The following is a 13,865-nucleotide window of genomic DNA, read 5'->3' as shown; positions in this document are numbered from 1 at the left end:
ATGGCACTTTCTCAATCTTCATTGATACTATCGATCATCTTCTCCTTCTGGATACAATCTCCTTCCTAGGTTTTCATGACATTGTTCTCTCCTGGTATTCCTCCTATTGTCAGATGATCTTCAGTCTCTTTTTGCTGGATCTTTATCCAAGCCATACCCACTAACCATGAGTATCCTTCAAGGCCCCTGTGCAAGACTCTTTTCTCTTTTCACTCTATACTGTCCCACTTGGCAATGTCATCAACGCCCATAAGTCCAGTTATCTTCTTTATGCAGAAGATTCCAACATCCATATTTCTAGCCCCATCTAGTCTCTCTAATGAGCTACAGTTATGAATCTCCAACTTGATGTCCTGTGGGTATGTCAAACTCAACATGCCCAAAAAAGAACTCATGATCTTTCCCCCAAACACTCTCTCTTTTTTTTTTTTTTTTTTTGGTGAGGCAATCGGTGTTAAGTGACTTGCCGAGGGTCACACAGCTAGTAAGTGTCAAGTGTCTGAGGCCTGATTTGAACTCAGGTCCTCCTGACTCCAAGGCTGGAGCTCTATCCACTGTGCCATCTAGCTGCCCCTATCATTTTCAAGTGTACCATCTAGGTTTCCTCATCACCTCTCTCAGACAAATGCAATAACTGGTCTACCTGCCTCAAGGTCCTCCTCACTCTAATGCATACTCCACACAGGTGCCAAGGCGATTCTTCTAAGTTGTAGGTCTGACCATGTCACCCATCCCCTTCTCAGTGAGCTCTAGGGGTTCCCTGTGTCTTTCAAGATCAAACATAGAGTTCTCTGGTATTTCCAGCTCTTCACGACCTGGACTCTTTTGACTTTTCAGTACTTCTTATACCTTACTTACTCCCCTCTATACACTCTACAATCTAAGAGCATGAATCTACTTGCATTTCCTCAAATGTGATGCTCCATCTCCTATTTGGTACTAACTATTCCCCATTCCTGGAATGTTCTGCCTCCTGATCTCTGCTTCCTAGTTTCACTGACTTCTTCAAAGCTCAGCTCAAATCTTACCTTCTTTAGGAGGCCTTTCTTGATCTCCCCAGTTGCTAATGCTTTCCCCTTTCAAATTATCTTAACATACTGTCTCTATCTTGTGTAGATACCTGAGTGTCTACATATTTGCATGTTCTCTCCTTCATTGGTTTGTATGTATGTATATGTATATATACACACATATATGCCCACACACACATGTACACACACACACACACACACACATATATGTATGTATAGTCCCTGAAAGCAGGTGGTTTTGGGGGGAGATGAAGGAGATTTGCCTTTCTTCATAGACCCACCACTTGGCACTGTAGCTAACACTTACTAAGGATTTAATAAATGCTTGCTGGCTTTTTTAGTTTTATTTAGTACCACTGCCCTTTTAAAATTCCACATTTTAGCCATTCCTCAACCTCAATACTCCATCATCTCTTCCTGTTAGAATCTTTGCCTTCCTTCAAGTCTCAACACAAGGGTCACCTTCTCCTGAAGCCTTCCCTGATCTGTCCAGTGGGTAGTGCTTTCTCTTTACTCAGTTTTCTTTGTAATAGATTTATTTGTGAAGGTGTTATATCTCCTACCCCCTCCACCTCCCATGTAAGCCCCTTGAAGGCAGAGACTGTTGCATCTTTATTTCTAAAACCCCTGCATATAGCACAGTGCCTGGCACACAGTCAGCGCTTAATAATATTTGCTCAATTGATCTATTCTTAATGATGCAGTGCTGGGTTTTTGTTGGGTTTTTTTTTTTTTGTGATCTCCACTTCCTTTTCAAAATGTTCTCTAACCATCCTAGTTCATACATTCTGGACTTCCATCCACCTATTAAAGTCAAGCTCACTGGCCTATGGTTTTGTGACTCCTCCTTCTCCTTCTTTTCTTTCTTCCCCTCTCCCTTCTTTTCTTCCATTTGACCCTTCCTGCTTCTCCATAATCTTTCAGAGATCACACGCCAAAGCTCAGCAGTCATATCTGCAGTCTCTCTCAGTGTCCTAGGATAAAGCTTACGTTCTGTCTTATACTCTTCTAGGGTAGTTAGGTACTCTCTTGGTATCTCCTTATCTACCTTGGGAGTCAACTCTCTATTAGCTCTTTGTGTTTGGTCCTTTCTGATCTAAAGAGCATCCTCTTTTATAGAGATAACAGAAGAGTTGAGTAGTTTTCCTGTCTCTCTGTCATCCCCCTGAGCAGTGGTCCTCTTCCTTCCTACCTTTCTCTTGTTATCCTGAGCATTCCTCCCCAGTCTTGACTTCTTCTGAGTTTTCACTCTACTCACACTATTCTTACAGCCTGATGCCTTGAGTTTGTTTCATATGCTGTTAACCACTTTGCTTCCATTGTTTACATGCCTGTTTAAAAGAAAAGCTGGTTGGTAAGTCCCCATCTATCCACAGTGGTCTTTTTAGACAACCCCCCTTTTTCCTCCTCTCAGGATTGCCTTCTCCTAAGTGTCTCCAGAATTGCATCCTGGACAGCTTTATGTCCTTCCTGGACCAACTTCCCTAGGAGAGTTTTAGTGCATGGGTTGCCCCTGATCCTTCCTCTGAACCCTTGGAAATCAGCTCCTACCAAATTTAGGGCACGTGGCAGGCTACAGTGACTTTCCTTCTCCCTATCACAAGTGCTGGAGAAAGTGAGAACCTCCTCCACGGTTCTCATCAACAACCAATTCCTACTTCTTGGTCAGAATCTGTTTCAGAACAACAGCTCCCCACATGACTGCCACCATCTTTGAAATTTTCTATTCACAAATCCAAGTCAAACCAACAAGCATTTATTAAACACTTGCTGTGTGCCAGACATTGTGCTAAGGGCTAGAGAAATAAAGAAAGGTAAAAATACAGCCCTGCCCTCACAGAGCTTACAATCTAACATGGGAGATAACATGGGCTTACAGGTGCAAACAACTATGTGCATACCTATACAAGGCAAACTGCAGGCAACCTCAGAAGGAAGTCACAGTAGAGGAGATAGGGAAAGGTCTCCTGCAGAAGGTGGAATTTGAGCCGATATTGAAGGAACCTGGGGAAGCTAGGAAGCAGAGAGGAGAAGAGGGAGAGCACTGCAGACACAGGAGACAGCCAGTGCAAAGGCATGAAGATGGGAGATGGGGTATCCTGTTTGAGGAACAGCAAGAAGGCAGATGTGGCTAGACTGTAGAATATGTAGAGAGAAAGTATGAAGATTAGAAAGGTAAGAAACAGAGTATAAAGAGCTTTAGAGGCCAAATGGAGGATTTGATGGGCAGCCACTAGGGTTTATTGAGTAGAAGAGTGGCACAGTCTAACATGTGCTTTGGAAGATTACTGTGGCAGCTGAATGGAAGATGATCTGGAGTAGGGAGATACTTGGGACCAACCAGCTGACTGCTGCAGTAGTACAGGCATAAGGTGATGAGGGCCTGCACCTGGGCAGTGGCTGTGAAGAAAAACAAATATTGAAAAGGTAGAAAAAACTTGGCAACAGATTGGATATGTGGGGTAAGAGTGAGGAGTCAAGGGTGACACTTGAGTTGTGATGCTAGATAAATGGGAGGATGTTAATGCCCTCAACAATAATGGAAGTTCAGAAGAAATGAGGGTTTAGGGGGACAGGTAATGAGTCCAGTTTTGGACATATTGAGTTTAAGATGTCTATGGGACATCCAGTTGGAGATGCCCAATAGGCAGTTGATGACGTGATTGGAGGTCAGTAAAGAAGGTTAAGACTTGGAAAACAAAATTCTGAGATTGAATCTGCCTAAAGATGGCAATTGAATCAATGGGAGTGAGAGGGAGAAGAGTGCCAAGGACCGACCTTTGGAGGATATACACAGTTAGTAAATGTGACCTGGATAAAGATCCAGCAAAGGAGAATGAGGAGTCATCACACAGTTAGAAGGGGAATAAGGGGAAAGCAGTGTCACAAAAATCCAGAGAGCAAGAGCTTCCAGGAGAAGAGGGTGATCAATAATGTCAGAGGCTAAGAGAGGCCAAGAAGGATGAGGACTGAGAAAAGACTTTTAGATCTAGCAATTAAGAGATGATGAGTAACTCTGGAGAGAGTCATTGGTGCTGTTATTATCCCCTTTTTATAGGTGAGGAAACCAAGGCAAAGAGAAGTTAAGGGGCTTATCCAGGGTCACACAGCTAGTAAGTGTCTGAGGGCAGATTTAAATTCAGGTCTGTTCGGACTCCAGGCCAGGTGAACTATATACCGTACCACCTTGCTGTTAAATGCTTATTATGCCCAAGGCACTGGGCTGAGTGCTGAGGATATAAAGAGAGACAAAAACATGATCCCTTCCCACAAGGGATTCTAATGGAGGAGACAAGATACATACAGGATCTGTTCTGGGTAAATGGGAAGTAATCTCAGAGGGAAGGGGATGGGGTGGGATGGGGTGGGGTGCAAACAGGAGGGGGAGGATGATGCCAAAGTGGTGAGCATTCATTCTGACTCTTCTTAGCAGGTTTCCCTCCTTGGGGGCCCATGTCCCTATGGAGGTGTTTTGTTCCTAAGATCTCATCACCACATTTTTTGAGATCTTAGGACTACGCTACTGACCTCAGGGGTGCAGTCACGGCCTTTTCCCTAACTGGGGGACTTCTGAAGGGCATTTTACCTTTGAGCTTCATTTCACTACCCATGGGGTACACTCTTCAGCCTGGCCTACTGTGCATGCAGCCTGGATGACTGGGACATTCTCCCCTCACAGGGCTGGCTGTACCATACATATGAAACTCTTTGCTTACCTAGTGTTGGAATAGATGCAGCCACAAGCCTGCTTCCTGACAGGCGGTCCAACCTAATAGTTAAAGATCCCATTCTGAAGGTGTTCATGTTCTAATAGAGGGCAATATAACATGTACTCAAGTAAGACATGAAGGGATGTAATAGAACAGAGAACTGTGAGATATTTGCTGAAGGAGAAGTCACTTTCACCGAGGGGTGCTAGGGAAGGCCTCAAAAAAGACTTGGTGATTTGAGGTGAGCCTCAAAGATCTCAACAGATGGAAATGAAAAGGTGAGGTGGGCAAAGGCATGGATCTAAGAAAAAGGAGGGCAAGAACAGGGAACATGGACTAGGCCACTTTGGCTAAAATGAAAAAATATACAAAGGGGGGAAATAGGATAAAACTGGACAGGTAGGTAGGAATCAGACTGAGAGGACAGGGAAAAGAGTTTAAACTTTAGTAAAAAATGGGGTGTCAATAAGTTTTGAAATAGGACTGCTGTGACCATCGCAATGTGTTAGGCAGATTACTTCAGCCATTGGCATGCAGAACGCATTGCACAGGGAACAGACAGAGACAGACCAGTTAGGAGGATATTACAATAATCTAGGTGAGATAAGGACCTGACTTAGTCATTTAACATTTATTAAGCACTTACTGTGTGCCAAACACGTGCTAACAATGGAGAGGAGGGAACAAGTTTGAGTCATTGCTAAGATAGAAATGCCAGGACTTGATAACTGATGGAATGTGGGGTGTGATGGGAAAGAAAGAGTCAAAAGTGACTGATAGCATAATCGTGGAAGACTGAAAGGACAATGGTGCTTTCAACAGAAGCAGGAATTGGGGGGAAGGGCTATTTTAGGGGAAGCCAAAGTCAGTTTTAGACACATGAGATGTTGGAGGTGTTGGTGGTCCACCCTGGATGGAGCTGTCCAGCAGGCAGGTAGAATTTTAGTTCCCATTGCTGACTTCCCCCAGTCTCCTCTTCAGGCTTAGATATCCAAGTTTAAATTCCAGACTCATGTCCAGCCCTTGGAAACCTCCTGCCAGCCTTAGGCCCCTGTCACTTCCAGAGCTCCTCAGGCAGAAGTTCTACCTAACAGCACAGGCCTGGCTCAAACCAGCCCACTGAGACTAGGGGAAGGGCTGCTACCAGAAATCCAGTCTGTGGCCAGGGATGGCCAGATGGATGGGGCCGGAGAGCAGGCTATGAAGGCCAGCCCAGCCCCACATTCACTGTGTTCTCTGACTGATCTTACAGGGGGAGCAGACAAACAGCAGATGGACGCGGAGTTACGGAAGGAGATGATGGCCATTTGGCCCAACCTTTCACAAAAGACACTTGACCTCCTCGTCACCCCCCACAAATGTAAGAATGATTCCCAATACTTCCTCCAGGCCCCAGGAGAAGAGCAGCCTCTACCGTGAGGCCCTAGACCAGCTCCTTATTCTGGGGTAGGAGTTTTGGAGAAAGCTCCTGGGCTAATGTTGTAAAGTCTGCAAAGAAAGAAGGATGGGGTGGGGAAACCATGCTGGAGGGAAGAATGGTCAGGGAGACAGCTGGCAGGTTCCTCCAGGTTTGAAGAGGGTGGAGGCATGGTGGGAACAAAGGACAGATGCAGCCACACACCTGCCTCTTAAGAGGCAGTACAAACTAATGGTTAAAGCAGTGACCTAGAAGGCAGGCCCTGACCCCCGATGAAGTAATCTCGAAAGCACCTTCTAGCCCTAACACTCTGTGAGGCAGCAGAGGACAGAGGGAGGCATCAGGGATAGAGGAAAAATGACTAGATTTGGAGTAAAAGAACCTGGGTTCAAATCCCAGCTCAGTTACTTACCTTTCTCTTCTGGCCCACTACCTCCCATTCCTATGATTCTCCTTGGGCCCCAAGTTCCCTTCTGAAATAGGCTTGGGTGCTTCAGAAAGGCAAAGAGATACTGGCTGGAACTGGGTTGGAGATCTGCGCTGGGTCTCTCTCACATGGAGCCTGCCTGTCCCATTTGCCCACAGCTACAGACTTGACAGTGGGCAAGATATACGCAGCCATGATGATCATGGAGTATTACCGACAGAGCAAGGCAAAGAAGTTACAGGCCCTGAGGGAGGAGCAGGCAAGTATAGACCCAGACTGCTACAGCCTGGCCCAGCTTCACCACAAAGGGGAAGTCTAACTGGGGCCCATCAGCCAGAGGCCAGAGAGGGCCTGGGCTATCTCTGTCTCCTTGTTCATCTAGAAGGGGAAGAAGAGGGAGGCTCCACTGGTGTCCCAGACTTTGTCCATCCCCTTGCCTTGCTATGAGGCTGTTCAAAGAGGCGCTTCCACACCCTCCTTTGGCTAATCTTCTTTTCTCCCTAAACACGGCTTCTGGGAGTTCCCTAGGTATCTTACCTGGGTTTCCCTTATTAGCCATTCCTCATAATTTTTTTCTACTGTATATTTACTGAAGTTGGAAAACAGAAAGTACTGATCTCCTTATAAAAACGAACTCTCACGTTCTAGGAGAGTGACATTAAGTATCCTTCCTCAGCCATCTCCAGACTCAGAAATACAAACTCCTTTAACTTTATTCAGCCTTTCTTTGAGGAAAGGTCCTCCTGCAGTTTCTGCCACCCCTTCCCAAGCCAGAGAAGCCTCCCTGAGATCATATATTTCTCAGCTTCTCTGTGCCTCAGGTTTCTTCTTCAAACAGAGGAGTGATTCTGCCCCTGCCCACTCCTACTTTTCTACACTTTCTTCTCTTCCCTTCTCCCTCTTTTCCTCCTCCCTTGTCCCTTACCCTCTTCCTCATCCTTCTCTCTTTTCACCTGTGAGCCTCCAAGCCCCACGTCTTGGTTATTTCATAATCACAGACACCCAACTGAGATACCAGGCTGGCCTTATTTCCCTCTGAATTATCATCTGTTCCTACAGAACCGGACACCACTGATGTTTCAGCGCATGGAGCCACCATCCCCGACTCAGGAGGGTGGCCCTGGTCAGAATGCCCTCCCATCTTCCCAACTGGAACAAGGAGGACTGTAAGTATGGCCCAGAGTGATCACAGTAGGCACCCCCTCTCCCACACTTCTGACACTCTGCTTTTTGAAAGAATGAATGAAAAAAAAAAAGCTTACTATGTACCAAGCACTGTGCTAAGCAACTGATACAAATAGAAAGGCAGAACAGTCCCTGTGCTTAAGGAGTTCTCATTCTAATTAGGGGAGACAACACATATGGGAGGATCCAGCTGTAGGGTATATGGAAAAAAACCTTGTTTCTGGGAGTGCAACAGTTGGTGAGATGACAATGCCAAAAAGGGAGTCAGTACTGCCCAGCCAAACAAAGAGTGTAGAGGCATTTGGTAAGGCCCAGTGGTCCTCTATCTTGCCAAAAAGACGTGGCTGGTGACTTCACGTCTCATCCAAACAATGTGAGTGACCATGACTACCCAGTAGGAGGCATGCATTTCAAGGACCATGGCCCACATTGGGAGCAAGCCCAAGGGAGTGGGAACACTGAGTTCCCTCTTCAAGGGATAGGGATGAGAGTGGGGAAAGGGATTGGTAGTTTGAGGGGAAGGGCTCCCTACTGTGCTTGTCCCTGCTGGTCCCCGAGCACTTAAATGAGATCATCCTATTGAGAGGCCAGGAGGGTGCCTTGCTCTCAGGGGAAGTGGGTGCAGAGGAGTAGGCCAAGGGACCACCCTGCCATTTTCATTTCAGTTTAGCAAACATTTGCAGAGCATCCACACAGAGCTGAAGATCCTGCTCTCCAGGACCTCACATTCTTGGAGAGGGAATAAGACACAGATTTCTAATTTCTTAACCAAATTATGGGATGTTTAGGAGAGGTATAGGCACAGGGGGAGGAGGGACTTACTGCTTATTTCTCTGTCCCACCTTTGCAGTCTGGCCCATGAAGGTGGCATGAAGGAGAGTCCATCTTGGGTGACCCAGCGTGCCCAGGAGATGTTCCAGAAGACAGGGACGTGGAGCCCTGAACGAGGACCTCCTGATGATTTGCCCAACAGCCGACCCAGCTCTCAGGTACTTATGTTCTCGTGCCCAAATAGGGCCCACAAAGGATCAAGTCTTGCTTGCTAATTCCTACTTCACTTAGGGAAAGGAAGGGCACTGAGCCAAGGAGGAAGCAAAGTGAGAGGAATAGGATGAGAAAGGGTCAGTGAAGAGAGAAGAAACAAAGTATGAAACTGACTCCCTCCCTAATAGCCCAAGCCTAAAGAATAACACAGCCTCAGGGGCCACTCTCTGTCCACTCCTAGCCTCTCTTGGCCTGGATGAAGACAAAACTATTTTTCAAAGTGGGGCTTTAGTAGGTAAGCAAGGAAGGGAAAAGTAAAAACAGAAACATGTCCAGAGGATAGAGCTCTTATCCTAACATAGCTAGACGTAGCTACACGCAGACACAGCTTGGCTTGGCTGGCACACAGCTTTTAGAGTGACTGCCTCTGACGCTATATACCACAGTATCTGCAGAAAAATTACAAATCCTCCCCTCTCCATAGGGCTTTCTTTAAAATAACCTGATGGGGGGCAGGGGGGCAGCTAGATGGCGCGGTGGATAGAGCACCAGCCCTGGAGTCAGGAGGACCTGAGTTCAAATCCAGCTTCAGACACATGACACTCACTAGCTGTGTGACCCTGGACAAGTCACTTAATCCCAATTGCCTCACAGAAAAATGAAAATAAAATAAAATAAAATAACCTGATGAGGTAGGTATTGAATTATTCCCATTTTATAGATAAGGCAACTGTGGCTCAGAGAGGTAACAGAATAGAATCAGGGTCCCAGAGCTTCTCGAGTCTCTCTCTCTGGAGTCCAGGGCTCTGTCTACAGCAGCACACCTATCAGAGGTGGTTCTGCATTGGGTGGTGTCCAGAGAGCACTGGATCTAGCCAGAGTTGCAAGACCTGGGTTCAAAACCCTGCTTTACTACTCCCTAGCAATGTGGCCTTAAGCAAGTCATAACCTCTCTGGTCTTTAGCATCCCCCTCTAAATCCTGTGGTCTTAAAATCAGTCAGACCCACAAAGAGTTCTCTCTACCACTCTTAAGGTCTTTGTAGCTCTAGCTACCAAGGAGTCCATCCTTCCCCTCTGACCCATGTCTCTCTGTCCTAGGCTGTTTATCTAAAACATATTAATGAGCTGTTTGTTAATACCAACTCAACATTCTTTGCTCCATCATCTCCTGTTATAAACACCTAGGTCTAGCTACTATAGGGAGCCTTTATAGTTTCCAACCCTGACCCAGCACCCTGGAGACAGACAAGCTGCCTTCTTTCCCTTCCTGTTCCAAAGCCATTTGCTGACAACCTATCTCCAGGTCTGAGTTCTATCTGTGGTTCTCAGAAAGCATCCTACTATAGTGGAAAGGGCACAGAGAGAAACTGGGCTTGAGTCCTGGCTATGCTACTTACTGCCTCTGTTTCCCCATCTGTAAAATAAAGGGGTTGGACCAGAAGATCCCAAAGGTCCTTCCAGTTCTAAATACTGTAATAATTTGCAGCATAGAGGCATAAGACATACCTTTAATCCAATGAGCGATACTGCTATTTTAAGAAAAGGTCATCAGGGGGCAGCTACGTGGTGCAGTAGATAAAGCACCGGCCCTGAAGTCAGAAGGACCTGAGTTCAAAAACAGCCTTAGACCAAACACTTGACACTTTCTAGCTGTGTGACCCTGGGCAAGTCACTTAACCCCAATTGCCCCCCCCAAAAAAAAAAAAACAAAACAAAACAAACAAAAAAAAAAAAAGAAAAAGTCATCAGCCCACCCCATCTCCCCAAGTTCCCTTTGATGACATATCTCAGGTGCCAGACAAATCCCAGGGGAAGGATTTCCCGTAAAACTTGAATTGTGATTTTATAAAATCATAAATACTTTATAGTCAAGGATGACCCACATTGCTAGTCACAGTAAGATAAGGGTTTCACTTCCTCAAAGAGAGAACAATGACAGAAGTCAGCAGCCTCCCTTGGCTTCTTTTGCCAGGGAGAAAGTGGACTGTCACTTTCCAAGCTAAGGGACAAAAAAAACAATGTGAAGGGCAAGGGGACATGGGGGTGGGGGTGGGCAGAAGGTGGCAAAAAGAAAAATCAAGAACAAGCAAGACTGTCTCATATCCCTTTCTGTTTGGTTTCTCACAGTCCTTTTTACTGAGTTAGCACAGATCCCCTTTTCTCCCCCTGGGCAGGGAAGGCAAGTGAGACATGGGCCACCAGGCCAAAGAGCTAAAATGGGATGGCCAGTCAATCTACTGATGCTAAGCCTACCACCTCAGGGCCAGTCCAAAGATGTTAAGACTATGAAGTAATTTAGAATTCTCTTTCCCCAACCCCAGCCCTAAAGTAGTCAGGAAAGAAGAGAACTGAAAGTAAGGTCTACAGTGTAGACCTAACATTATTTATTAGACGTATTAATTAATCGAAGTGTAACAACTGACTAGGAAAGCCTGTGGTAAAGCCCATGGGAGCTAAACATTTTCACACGGCATGCGAATCACTTATAAAGTATTCACCACATGAGCATCCATCTGCTAGGCTGATTGGCCAGTAGGATAGGAGAAGCCAGAGCTAGTGCCCAGGACTCCTGGTTCTGCTTTGGGATCCTCTTGGCTCCACACGCTTCAAGCCTCAGGCTCACCCACCCCCTTGCTGTGTCCCCTGCAGTCTGTGGAGATGAGAGAGATGGGGAAGGACGGCTACTCAGACAGCGACCACTACCTCCCTATGGAAGGGCAGGGCAGAGCCACCTCCATGCCCCGGCTCCCAGCTGAAAACCAGGTGAGGGGCTTTCATCGGAACCTTCCAAGGGGGCAGGTGAGCCCACAGAGGGCCCTCTCCCCCAGAGAGCAGCTGTTGCCTAAGGAGGCTTCCAATTCTGCTCTGTAGCCTCAACCCCAGAGGGGTGGGGTATATTCCCCCCAGATTTTGTACTTTTGAAAGATATACCTTCCCTTTCTGGGGAGTATAGGTCATCATTTATTAAGTGTTCCATGGTGTAGGGAGTTGGGGATAGGGATAAGGAGCTGAATACAGAGGAACTGAAGAAAAACATGAAGAAAAACACTGAAGAAAAAACTCTACCTGAGAGGTACAGACAGCATCCTGGCTACTTGGGATAAGGCCAGGCTAGCTTGGATAGATAGAGGAGAAAGATGTTGCAGATTCCTTAGGAGTTTGGAGAGCTTTTCCCCAAGGCCAGAGGCTTCAGGGGGTGGAGCCAGTCAGGAGACCGCTCAGAAATCTCTTCATTGGGACTTTGCTCTACCCCCCACCACAATATCTACATATACACGTGTGTATGAATAGATACATACATACATACATATTTGATAGCTAATGCAGAGAGCTAATGGAGATGAGCTGGAGCATTAATAACGGAAATCTATTCATCCTTGGATCCAGTTTTGTTCTGTTTTTGTTGGCTTAGTATACAACATTGGATCTTCCTTAGTTGGTAACTGGATTAGGCTAACTTTGAATGAGTTTGGGTCCCCAATGTCTATGTTGGCATCTGGCCCATTGCTTGGGTTAGAGAGGGGTGGCAAGAAAGGGGAGAAATTCAATATTGGCAAAGAAGAGCTTACAAAGAAGAAATGATTAGTTGTTTCTGGGACTGTCTAAAATACAAGTCCCTTGGATCTATTCCCTCTATGGCCTTCTCCAAGAAAGCCCTTTCATCATGCCCAGCAAGTCTGAGCTCTGTTACTTCCCTGAAGTGGGGAGAGACCTTCATTAAGCTAGAGAGGCTAGACCCTTCCCAAGGAGCCAGAACATGAGAAAGTGTCTGAAGGATAAGGGTGGTGACAGCTCCCTTTGTAAATCCTTCTACATTGTCAACACAATTAAAGCCTGCTGCCATTTTGGCTGGGGGAAGGTGGCGGATTGGGGATTCAGGTTGGAGGCAGGACTCCTGGGGGTGCCATTGTCAGCTTTACTGCTCCTACATGGGGCCTCAGTTACTCCAAACCCTTCTATACTTCCTGCCTATTAGTACTGAGGCCTAGCGCCCTACACATTTCACACCCAGGAAGGTGGGTGAAATTGAGACTACAGGTAATATATCACTTTTAACTTGGAGAAGAAAGGGAGGGAGCTTTTTTGTGAGCACTAAAAATCAATGGAGTAGTGAATGTGAGATAAAGGCAGTGATGGGAGAAGACTGACCTTACTCGTCTTCTAGTCACTTTGGAAAAACAATGGATTGTTCTTGCAGCTGGACTAAAAGGCAAGACTTAGGGAGATCAGTTTGATTCAACAATATAACAAATATTAAGTGCCTTCTCTGTGCAGAGCACATAGTGGGAGTGACCAGCTCTCCCATTCCAAGGGTTAAGGGTGGGATGTGGCATGTGTGGGTGATGACATGGGTACCCCTTAAAATGCATTGGCTTTTTTGATGTTCAATCCAAACGGACACAGGTGAGAATGTGGAAGGATAAGGGGATCCATGCCTCACTCCCAGGAATTGGTCTGCTAAAGGGAACTTGGCCTTGGAACACCGAGGCCCTAACAGACAGATGGACAGACAGTGGACAGATTCCATCAGGCTTCCGGTGCCGCATGAGCATGCTCCTGGCCTAGGGCAACCTCAGTATGTCTACAGCAAGGGCCAATCCCAGCATGGCAGAGGTTCATGTGAACTGTAATTTTCATCCTGATAAAGCTGAGACTTTGGGAGGGGCCTTGGTGTGAGTGTGCATATCCATGCACATGTGGATGTATGTGCATGTGTGTGTGCTGACTTCTAAGTGGTTGATTCTTGAGCTGCATTACCAACCTGTCAGCTTTTCCTCTATCCATGTTGTAAGATGTGTGTGTGTATGTGTGTGTGGGTGTGCACAGCAGGGGATGGGAAGGGAATTCTGACTCCATGGTGTTGATTATTTTGCCCAGCAGTCAAAGCTGTACCTCCCCCATTCTTAGGTGGCCTCCTCCTGTGACTGAGCTTCATCCTGGGGGTAGTGTGGGGAAAGATGGTGTTAGCAAAACCCTCCAAGTTCAGGCAAATGTCTGTCACAATAGTCAGGAATTGAGAGCTAAACTTGTGTCTGATATGGCTTGACCCTTCGAAAGCTGATGGATGGATGGATGGATGGATGGATGGATGGATGGATGGATGGATGGA

General features: G+C 46.4%; 1 protein-coding gene across 1 annotated transcript in view; it reads left to right on the top strand.

Moving 5' to 3' along the window:
• The window catches only part of CACNA1A (calcium voltage-gated channel subunit alpha1 A), a 134,721-nt gene that overhangs the window by 110,441 nt on the left and 10,415 nt on the right, over window positions 1-13,865 (top strand). The window contains exons 39-43 of the mRNA XM_027851278.1: window positions 5,994-6,101; window positions 6,744-6,844; window positions 7,645-7,751; window positions 8,621-8,759; window positions 11,405-11,518. Of these exons, the coding sequence (XP_027707079.1) occupies window positions 5,994-6,101; window positions 6,744-6,844; window positions 7,645-7,751; window positions 8,621-8,759; window positions 11,405-11,518 (569 nt within the window). The remainder of the gene's footprint in view (window positions 1-5,993; window positions 6,102-6,743; window positions 6,845-7,644; window positions 7,752-8,620; window positions 8,760-11,404; window positions 11,519-13,865) is intronic.

This window comes from Vombatus ursinus, unplaced genomic scaffold (assembly GCF_900497805.2).
Source record: "Vombatus ursinus unplaced genomic scaffold, bare-nosed wombat genome assembly UNPS02009173.1, whole genome shotgun sequence".
NCBI classification, from domain to species: domain Eukaryota; kingdom Metazoa; phylum Chordata; class Mammalia; order Diprotodontia; family Vombatidae; genus Vombatus; species Vombatus ursinus.
The sequence above is the reverse complement of the archived record's forward strand: the minus strand, read 5'-3'. Positions and strand labels throughout refer to the sequence as shown.